Source organism: Acinonyx jubatus, chromosome B1 (assembly GCF_027475565.1).
Source record: "Acinonyx jubatus isolate Ajub_Pintada_27869175 chromosome B1, VMU_Ajub_asm_v1.0, whole genome shotgun sequence".
NCBI classification, from domain to species: Eukaryota; Metazoa; Chordata; class Mammalia; order Carnivora; family Felidae; genus Acinonyx; species Acinonyx jubatus.
The window spans coordinates 156,689,194-156,700,401 of NC_069382.1; the positions used below are offsets into that span (position 1 = coordinate 156,689,194).

The following is an 11,208-nucleotide window of genomic DNA, read 5'->3' on the forward strand; positions in this document are numbered from 1 at the left end:
CGCTCCGTGCTGACAGTGTGGAGCCTGCTTGGAATCCTCTCTCTCCCCTTCTCTCTCCGCCCCTCCCCTGCTTATGTTTTTTTTTTTTCTCTCTCTCTCAAAATAAATATATTTATAAAAAACAGAAGAGCAAAATGAGATGAGTATTTTTGTGTACTGCTGGTAGAAATCTAAACTAGTACACTTTATGAAAAATAATTTGGCAGTATAAGTCAGCAATGTTTATGTCCTTAATCTAATTCTACTTGTAGAAATGTACCCTAAAGAAATCATTCCAAGTGCAGGCAAAAATGGATGCACAAACATATTCACTGCATTATCAGTGGAAAATTGGGTCCACCTGAAATGTTCAAAACAGAAGAAATGGTAAAGCAAATTAAAAATCATGTTTAGTTTTTTTCTAAATGTGGGAAAATGTAGGCAATCATACAGGCCAAGCTATGTAAAGGCCTATTATAATAGGCCACAGAAGGACAGATTGTTCCAGTTTCTTCTTGGAGTTTTTAATCATATCTGAGAATTCTGAAATATCATTTCCTACCCTCTGAAGTGTTTTGGGTAACGAAAAGTGAGTGTTCTCTGGCATCAAACATGACTCAAACCCCAGTTCTGTGACTCAGCTATACAACCTTGGATAAGTTACTTACCTTCTCTGAGACTCAGTATCCCTTCTCAGATAGGAGGGTAATAGGTATGTCCGTATAAAGAGTACTGACATATATGTAAAGTACTCTGCAAATAGTAGATGAATGGTAGTCAGAATTATTAGTTACTACTTTAGCGTTATCAAGGTAGGAGCACTACAGGAAACACAGCAACCAAGTATTGATTGGGCTCCCACTATGTGTAGCAGTGCTCAGAGAACAAAAATGACCAGGACATGTTCACCTCTCAAGGAGTTTACAGCAGAGTAGGAGATAGGCTACAAACTTAAAAAAAGAAAAAAAAAGTAAATGGAATTTTTGAATTGGGATTTTTTCTATTACTCTACTTTTTTTAATGTTTACTTATCTTGAGGGGGGAGGGAGGGGCAGAGAGATAGGGGGAGAGAATCCAAGCAGGCTCCACACTCAGTGCAGAAATGCACGTGGGGCTTGATCCCACAAACCATGAGATCATGACCTGAGTTGAAATCAAGAGTCTGATGCTTAACCTACTAAGCCACCCAGAAGCCCCCTATTACTCTGCTTTTTAAGGCTAAACTAATTCAGACCTAAGGAAAAGGGAAGAGTAGCCCTACAAATACACCCCTTGCGCCCAGTCATGCTTGTCCCATGGACTTTTCACGTATCACCAAGCTTGGTTTTCAGCTTTATATACACAGGTCAGAAAGTCAGTATAACCCTGAATAAATCTTTAAAAAAATTCTACAAATATTAATAATATGAATGAAAACACTTTTCCTATTGCCCTATCATGGTAGTTTCTCCCACAGGTAGAGACTGCACTCTTATTTTGGAAATACTTTTGATGTTATCTTACCAATTGGCAGAATAGAATAGCTCTCAGGTGGCTATTGTTAGCTAATGTCCCAAGCAAGGCAGTGTTACCATGGTTTCCAAACTGGAATCACCCTGGGATGTTTAAAAATTGTAGGGCCCAGAGGCACCTGACTGGCTCAGTTGGTTAAGCATCAGACTTTGGATCAGGTCAAGATCTCATGGTTCATAGGTTTGAGCCCTGCATTGGGCTCTGTGCTGATAGCTGGGAGCCTAGAGGCTGCTCTGGATTTTGTGTCTCCCTCTCTCTCTACCCCTCTCCTGCTCAGTCTCTCAAAAATAAATAAATGTTAAAAAAAAAATTGTAGGGCCCAGAGTACACCCTAGACCAATTAAATCCACAATTTTTGGAGGTGGAACACAAGCACTGGTATTTTTCAAAGCAGACAAGTTTGGGCTCTACCACATATTGTTTAATGAGTAAGGCTACTGGCTCTGGAATCAGACAGCCCAGAACCAAATCCTGACTCTCATCAGGAGAGAGAGGGAAAGCATTTCAGACAGAAGAAATGGCAAGCGTAAAGGTTGAGGTGGAATCAAGCAAAAGGCACAGAAGGATAGTTGGTCAGGGTGGCTGGAGAGAAGCGAGCAAGGGAGAGGACAGCACAATTTGTGGTTGGGCCAGATCCAATAAGCCCTGCCAGAGTTTGGAGCAAAATGATGAATATCATCTCCCTCTAAGAAATAATCAGAACATTATGGCTGTTATACGCCTTAAATATCTGTATTTTATTCTGTAACACACAAACCACATCACACACATTGCCACCTCCAGCTACAAATGGGATGGTCCAAGCCATTTAAAAGAGAAGGCTGCCATCTGCTGGGAGAGAGCATGACTAAACCTGTTCCCTGACGGCAGTGACGAGGCATTGTTCACTGTGAGTCCCACTGCAAGCACAAGTAAAGTATTCTGTAAATGACAAGGATGAAATATTAAAGTATAGCTGTTCTCCACTTTGTCCTCTACCCTGACTCCTAAGGAGCCCATGTTTGAGATGCTCAGCCTCTAGTCCTGGGTTGTACCAAATGGTGTACAACTGACCTACAAAGTAAAGGCAGGAAGCACATCTCAGAATAGATTTAGGGGGCACAGGAAGAGAAGGTAAGAGAGAGTCAAGGTGGACTTTGAGAGAAATAGGAAAGGTATTTTTGGAGATTAGCTGTCATGATGATTGGGACCTGGGAAGAGAAATGCTTCAAGAGCATTTTAGCAGGTTTTGCTCTTATGTATCCCTTCAAGATACTTCAGTAAGAGACCTACTTTATTTTTCAAGTCTTTTTGAAGTAAAATTTGTGCTTGTTTTGTGTACACTATTGTTTTGAAGATTGGTCTTGAAGCATTCCATTTCTATTTTGGGTGTGACTATGTAAACAGTGGGATGTTCTTTGATATGACATAATAAGCTATGTGATCCATTACTACTGTTCATTCTTCTTGATCCTCTCCTAAGCACGGCTCCCTAGCACTGTGCTCCCCACTGCCTTAGCTCTGGGTCATTGGGCAAGAGATAGGAGAGCGTGGGAAAGGGTTTTGCTTGAAGGTGAGAAGATAGAGGCAGGAAAAAGGGCAAGTCCTTCCATTTGGTTAAACTATGACAATGACGACAACAGAAACCAGGGACTTCTGTGCAAACCAGAGATCAAAACTAGCACTTTTGTGACACATTTTCTTGAATTTCAAATCTATTTTTCATGTTCATTTTTACCCAATTTCATCTATGTGAAGACGGCACTGGCAACTGGTAGCTGCTAAGAAAGCTGTATTTATAACCCACACAAGGGGCACCTGGGTGGCTTTGTCAGTTAAGCGTCAGACTCTTGATTTCAACTCAGGTCATGATCTTGGGGTCATGAGCTTATGGTCGTGAGATCAAGCCCCACATTGGACTTTGTGCTGAGCATGGAGTCTGCTTAGATTTTTCTCTCTCCCTCTGCCCCCTCCCTGGCCCATGCTCTCTCTAAATAAAAATAAATAAATATATATAGATAAATTAATTAATTTAAAAAAAAACTTTAAAAACACTTTATAACTCATACCAAACACCACAATAAATTCCAAAAGGATCAAAGATTTAAATGTTTTTTTTTAAAGATTATAAAAGAAGACACATGGGTAATTCCTTCATAACCTGCAAGGGGAAGAAGAACTTTCTAATTATGATTCCATACAGAAGCTAAAGAAGAAATGACTTATAAATGTTATTATAAAAATATTTTTATGGCAAAATAAAACAAAATAAAAATAAGCAAGGACAAAGAGACCATTAATAAACAGAAAAAATAGGTCATACATATCCCAGACAAAGGGCTAATCCTGCAAGTAAGAAAAATACCTAGCAACTCAAAAGGAAAATAGAATAGGCAAATGACATGAAAAAATATATATATATAAAAAGATGCTTAATGTCATTCAGATGGTAAGGTAAATGCAAATTAAAACTTAATTGACATACTAGTTTTTCATCAATTAGATTTTCAAAAAGCCAGTAGTTCAACCACACACTACAATGGTGAAGCTATAGAGAAAGAGACAATTCCATTGCTTGTGGGCATCAACTCCCATGGAGGGTGATTTTGTTAAATCAAAGTTCCAGATGTGTTTACCCTTCAGTGATCTCACTTCTGGAAATTTATTCTACAGATATAACTGCATGACACGTACTAAATGATATCACATACAGGTTTATCTATTACAGCATTGCTTATAATAGCAACATCCTGGAAACAAACAAGGTGTTAAACTAGTAGCGGCACAACTATGTAACAAAACATGGGGCATCTGTTTTTCTTTTTCTTTTTTTTAATGAAAAAACTCTATATTTAGTTATATGGGAAGATACACTGTCAAGTAAAGAGTGAAGAACAGTATGGCTTATGCTACCCTTTGATAAGAAAGGGGGAACACATACATAAGCTTGTACAGTATTTTCTTGAATTTATATAAAGATGCATAGAAATGAATAAAAGTGGTTACTTATAAAAGGGGAGAGGGGCGCCTGGGTGGCTCAGTCAGTTAAATGTCCAACTTCAACTCTGGTCATGATCTCACGGTTTGTGAGTTCGAGCCCCGCATTGGATTCTGTGCTGACAGCTCAGAGCCTGGAGCCTGCTTGGGATTCTGTGTCTCCTCCTCTCTCTGTCTCTCCTTCCCATGCTCATGCTCTCTCTCTCTGTCTTTCAATAATAAATAAACATTTAAAAAAATGATTAAAAAAGTAAATAAACATTTTAAAAAAGGGAGAGAGGGAACAGAGTGGGAGGTAGACATTTCCTCGTAGTCTTCTATTGTTTTGGTTTTTTAATCATGTAAATATCTTACAAATTTCAAAATAGCTTTAAATTTAAAAAAAAAATTTACTCAATATGATTGCCCTCCATACCCCCTCACTTGCCTGAGATTCTTGCTTTTATTACTTCTCTAATCCCTTATAAATCCAAGTTAAGTACTCTGAGTTCTGTATGCTTAAGTATTTAATCTCTATTTCAGCCTATTTTAGGTAAGTAGCTTAAATGAATACTTTGTTCCTATTTTTTTCTGAGCCTTTCTTCTCCATTAAAAATAGAAGTAGTATTGCCATTAAACTCAGAAAAATGAAGTATCCCGTAGGATACTCCAATCACTTTACGTTGTATGCTATACGGATGTGTTATTGTTATCAACATGTTCAGCCTTCCCAATCACACTGACAGTCCTTCAGGGACAGGATCCTTGTCTTACTCATCTACAACTCAGTGTCTACACCCTGAATATATTAAGTGCTCAATAAATTTTAACAGTGACACCCATGATTAGGTGATGATATATTAGTAAGATGATCGGCCCTATACTATAAATTTTTAAAATATGCACACAACCAAACTGCTATGTCTCAGTCATCTTTACACCCCCACAGGACACAAAGAGTGCTTTAGTAGATGCTCAGCAAATGTTTGTTTTTAAAGTTTATTTATTTGAGAAAAAGAGAGCAGGGAGGGGCAGAGAGACAGAGAGAGAGAGAGAGAGAGAGAGAATCCCAAGAAGGGTCTGCACTGTCAGCACAGGGCCCAATGCAGGGCTCAAACTCACAAACGGTGAGATCATCACCTGAGCCAAAACCAAGAATCAGATGCTTAACCGAATTGAGTCACTCATGTACCCCAAATGTTTGTTGGCGGAAGAAATCTTATTGTGTGAACAGAAGCATGGTGACATGTTGGCTAAATATTGCCTAATACTTACACTATTTTATGTAAATATTATGCAAATATGCTGGATGCTTATTTAGCTTTACTAAGGGAATTGATGTAAAGACTTAGAATTTTTAACAAGGAAAATCTAGAAAACAATTGAGAAGATTGGGAGTTTTAAAACAGTATTTATTTTCTAAAGCAGAGTCTGAGAACTTTTGAGAGTCTCGTCATCACACTAGTTCAGAGGGGGCTACTTTAGGCATCATGGACAGGGAAAGCCCTCTAAGAGCTAGGCTTTCTCACCTTTTAAATGTGGACTGGCAGAGAAAGACAAATACCATATGATTTCACTCATATGTGGAATTTAAGAAACATAACAAACAAACATGAGGAAAAACCAAGAACCAGACTCTTAACTATAGAGAACAAACTGATGGTGACCAGAGGGGAGGTGGGTGGGAGGATGGGTTAAATAGGTAATGGGGATTAAGGAGTGCCCTTGTGATGAGCACCAGGTGATGTAAGTGTTTAATCACTAAATTCTACACCTGAAACTAATATTTCACTTTGTTAACTGAAATTTTTTTTTAAGACTTTTAAGGAAAACCTTTTAAGTAATCTCTACATCCAGTGTGGGGTTTGAACTCACAACCTGGAGATCAAGAGTTGCACGCTCCACTGACTGAGCCAGCTAGGTGCCCCATAACAAATTGGAATTTAAATATAAACTCGGCTGAAAAAAATTTTTAAGAAAAAGAAAAAACCCAACCAAAACAAAATAAAATAAAAATGTGGACTGGGATCTGAATAGGAATTAATCATGAGACAAAATCCTAAAACACAGTATCTTGGGAGACAAAACCACAAATATAGATTCTGAGGCCAGAGCAGGTATGGGATTGGCCTTTTAGAGAACAGAAAAGAAGCCAGTATGACTGGGGCAGAGTAAGCAGGAGGAAGAACAGAAGAAGGTGAGGTTAGGGGACCCATGGAACTCTAGAGACCCTTGCAAAGGTTTGGTTTATCCTAAGAGCAACAGGAAGCCACAGGCAGGATTATATAGCAAGGGTGGCATCCTTATTTTATAAAATAGCATCCAGTTTGACTGAGCCAAAAAAAAAATTACTATTTCTCCAACCCTTCTTCCTTCACCTTCAAATCCAGTGCCTCCAATGCAAGTGCAGAGGAAAAAGCCAAATGAAATGACCATGAGATGGGAGCAAGGAGGTCCACGTGGCTTGAGACTAGAGATGGTGTGGAGAGTGGTGGGACATTTGGTTGTGGAGGTAGGCAGGGTCCAGATCATGTGGGACCTTGCAGGCCTGCTAAGGACTTTAGATTACAAACTAAGTGAGATGAGAACCCCCCTCTGGAGAGGTGAAAGCAGAAGAGCTGCATATAATTTATGTTCTAAAGATCTGTGATTACTATATGAACAATAAACTGGGGCAGGGGGCGGGGGGCAGGCAGGATAGGACCAGAGTGGAAGCAAGAGTAAGCTGAAAGCTACTGTGGTAGACCAAGCAAGAGATGACAGTGGCTTACAAAGGTGATGAAGCTTTAGATGTTAATAAATGGTCAGTTATGATATATCTCAAAATTGGGGTTTGCAAATGGTTTAGAGGCTGAGTGTAAGAGAAAAACAGGTGTCAAGAATGACTCCAAGGTTTTTTATCCTAGCACCTGGAAGAATGAGTGATGGTACCATTTGCTGAAAAGGGGAACAATAAAGAAAGAACAAGCTTGAGTGTGCAAGTAAGAGCTCAGTCATGGACACGTTCAATTTTACATGCCTACTAGATATTCAGGTACAGATATTAAATAGACAATGGTTATAAAACTTGGGAGCTCAAGGGAGAAATTTGGGAAGTTACCAGCATACAATTAAAGCCATGGAACTGATGACATAACCCAGGGAACCTAGAGGCTGGGAAGAGAAGGAGGATCTAGGAAAGAAAACTGAGTCAGGAACAATTGATGAGGTAGGATGACAATGAAGACAAATAAAGACTTCCAAGAAAGAGGGAGTGAATGTGTCAAATTAATAAGATGAGGATAAAGAATTAACCATTGATTCTGGCAAGGCAGAGGTCATTATGACCTCAACAAAAGTAACTTCAGACAAATAGAGGAGATGAACATTTAAATGGGTTCTCAAGAGAATGAGAAGACAGTATATGGAGATAATGACTTATAGACAACTACTGTTTTTGAGGAATTTTTCCTCAACATGGGGTTATGGGAGTTTTGTTTTTTTTTTTTTTTTTTTTTTTTTTTAGACAGGAGTTATTGATGCATGTTCATGTGCTGCATGACCCAGTAGAGAGAATAAAATGATGCAGGAGAGAAGAGGGGCTAATTTTAGGAGCAAAGAGTTTAAAGTTAGATAAGATGCGATCCAACATACAGGTTGAGAGAATGGCCTTTATTAGGAATAAGGACAGTTTATCCATTTTTAACAGGAGGAAAGGTAGAGTATATATATGTACAGATGCTGGGAGTTTGGTAGATTCCATGTTGGAAAATAGATTGACAGGGGAAATGTAGTACGTTTGCGCTGAGAGCCCATTTGAATTTCAAGGTCATTAATTTAAAATCAGTGAGGATAGTTGTTTTTCTCTTGTCATTGGTTTTCAAGTGCAGGCAAGAACTGGACTGAACTGGGCAAGAACGACAGGAGAAGCAAAGGAGGTAAGGATATTTGCAAAGGAGTGATTCCACTTGTGGACCATGGATTATCAAGTTAAGTAAAGGGAGACAGAGGACAAAAGTAGTGATATATATACAAAAGGTAGTGAATGGTTAATAGCATCAATAGGTTAGAGGACCTTTTGAAGTTGAAGAACTGACGGGGGGTACAAGGAGGAAGAGTGAGCTGGAAAGATATGATATGGTTAGAGATTAGAGTGCTTGATAAGGAAATTTTGGAAATGGCACAGCAATTGACATTACAAAGACTAGAGGAGTGGGTGCCTAAGATGGGATGAAGGACACCATCATTCAAAGCGAGGAGGTCAGGGGCGCCTGGGTGGCTCAGTCAGTTGGGCATCCGACTTCGGCTCAGGTCATGATCTCACAGTTCGTGAGTTCGAGCCCTGCGTTGGGCTCTGTGCTGACAGCTCAGGGCCTGGAGCCTGCTTCGGATTCTGTGTCTCCCTCTCTCTGACCCTCCCCCGTTCATGCTCTGTCTCTCTGTCTCAAAAATAAATAAGTGTTAAAAAAAAATTAAAAAAAAAAAAAAAAAAAAGCAAGGTCAAAGAACTGAGAAGCCAAGTGAATAATCCATGTGAAGACTGAAATTTCATGCATGATAAGGTTGGCAGTGGAGAGTAAGCCAGTAAATTAGAGCAGTTTCAGTGGAGTGGAGGGAAAAGAAGCCTTACTAGGTGGGTTGAGGAGAGAATAATGGGTGGAGAAATGGAGTCAGTGAGTACAGACAATTTTTGGACAAGTTTTGCAGTGAAGAACAGAAAAATGATGGCAATGGGGGGGAAAAGAGGGGTCCGAAGAGGACATGGGGTCAAGGGTTTTTTTTTTTAAGATGAAAGGTTCTAGAGTTATGTTTATAGAGTATATGTGAGCATTCGTGGGACTGATTCATTAGAAATGGAGAAATTAATTCTGTAGGAGACAGGGGTGATTGTGGCAAGAACAAAGTTCTTCAGGAGACAAGAGTGGAATCCAAACCACAAATGGAAGACTTTGCTTTTCATAGAAAAAGGCACATTTCTTCTCTGAAATATGGAAAAAGAATCTATAAGTATAAATTTGGGCAAGGCAATAGATTAGTGGTAAAAAAAAAAAAAGAAATAAGAGAGCTCATGACTGATTGCTTCTATTTGCTCAATAAAGTGTAAGGCAGTCTTCACCTGTTTGGAGGCCAAAAGTATAACATCTGGAGGAAGGTAAAGAGGACAGTCACCTTCTCAGAGACTAGGAGAACTAACTTACTAGTGAATAAAGTGGGATTGCTAGAAGTATCAAATGACTGACTAAGATTTGTGGTCATGTTGAAATAAAAGCAATTATATGATTGTGTGATTTTGTATAGCAAGAGTCAGCTGCTCAGGTATATGCAGAGGGTGGATGGTTAAGTTTAACCTGGGTTGGGGTTTTGCCAGGAGAAGTATGGTAGATAGCCAAAGAGTAAATGGAGTGGGGAAATATGTGAGCCCCTGAGAGACCATAGAATGGAAGCTGATAAAGAGGAGTCTAGGAGAACATGAGAGTAAAAGTGGTCAGCTGAGGGACTGGAAGCCCAGTTTGGACAAAGAATTGTTCTGGGTGGGGTCATCAAGGAGAGGTCATAAGTGAACCAATGGGGTTAGAGCAAGGGATGTTTATACCCAAGATCCGTCAGCTCTGTCACTTTGTGAACTTGGTGAGGACTATAAGCATTTAGTAAATGTACATTTTAAATTCCTCTGGAGTATTTTGTTACTACAACTTTAACCATGTAATAGCTAGCATTTATTGAGTACCACCATGTGCCAAACACTGACAAAAATATCCTCCCTTCAAGGATGCCATCTTTTAATTGGGGAGAAAGATAACGATGTAGTACAAAGTCTTAAGTGCTATAAAGAAGTAATGTTTGAAGTGGCAACCCAGAGAAAATGCAGTGACTAACTGTAGTGAAGAATTAAGGGCTTCAAAGAGAAGTTACAATGAATAACCAAGGCTAGGAAGTCATCAGGTGAAGAGAGGGAGAGAGTGAAGAGATTCAGTTTCTCTTTACCAGAGTCTCAATTACTCATCAGATGACTGCAAAGCAGCAGGTAAACGACACAAAAATTACCTTCCTTTAAAATAGGTGAGCTCTTGCATGCAAACATCCACATTAGAACCCCGAGTTCTACATAGGGCGGGGTTGCTCAGTGTCTCTGGAAGGGGCCCCAGCACCTACCCCTCAGGCAAGATAGCGGAATCCGTGGCTGGAATCTGGTCACCAGAGAAGGCGCGGTCACTACGGCGGCGCTGGGAAGCAACTCGGCTTTGTGGGGCTTGTGGGTCTCGCGGGAAGCAGAGGGCCCCCGGGGCTTACGGGATCCCAGGCGTTTACTGTGATTGCGCAGTGCATGGGGCTCGTAGGCTTCGTGGGGCTCTTGGGGCTCATAGAGTTCGTGGGGTTCATAGCGCTTGTGGGGCTCATAGGGTTTGCGGGGTTCAGATGTCTCCTCGGACCCATAAAAGTCAATGCCCCGGTATCGCGTGATCTGCCCGTTGGCCTCCCCCGGTTCCTCCTGCTCCTCGGGTTTCTCCGGCTCCTCGGGTTCCTCGGGTTCTTCGGGTTCCTCCGGCTCCTCAAGCTTGTGCACGTCGAGGAGCCTGACTACAAAGGGCTTCGGATGGGCTTCGCGGGGAACGGCTATTTCTGTCGTGTCATGCCCATCCGAAAACGCTGATGAGCCTGAATGTTCTTGGTTCTCCATTGGCGCCCACCCTCTCGACCGGACACAGGCGCGCTGTTTGTCTTCTGCGCGACCCGAGGGGCCTGGGGTGGGCGGCGCCCAAGCCCCGCCCCAGCCCGGCCAGC

The 11,208-nt window shown here is 40.8% G+C and overlaps 1 protein-coding gene across 4 annotated transcripts in view; it reads right to left on the bottom strand.

Annotated features, from left to right (window-relative positions):
- Positions 1 to 11,208, bottom strand: part of THEGL (theg spermatid protein like) — a 50,831-nt gene extending 39,623 nt beyond the window's left edge. For 3 of the 4 annotated variants that reach the window (XM_027057271.2, XM_027057265.2, XM_027057260.2), the window contains exon 1: positions 10,579 to 11,203. In XM_027057271.2, the coding sequence (XP_026913072.2) occupies positions 10,579 to 11,104 (526 nt within the window). In that variant the 5' untranslated portion in view covers positions 11,105 to 11,203. Of the gene's footprint in view, positions 1 to 10,578 lie in introns of all 4 variants that reach the window. The other variant, XM_015068534.3, reaches the window with a different exon arrangement.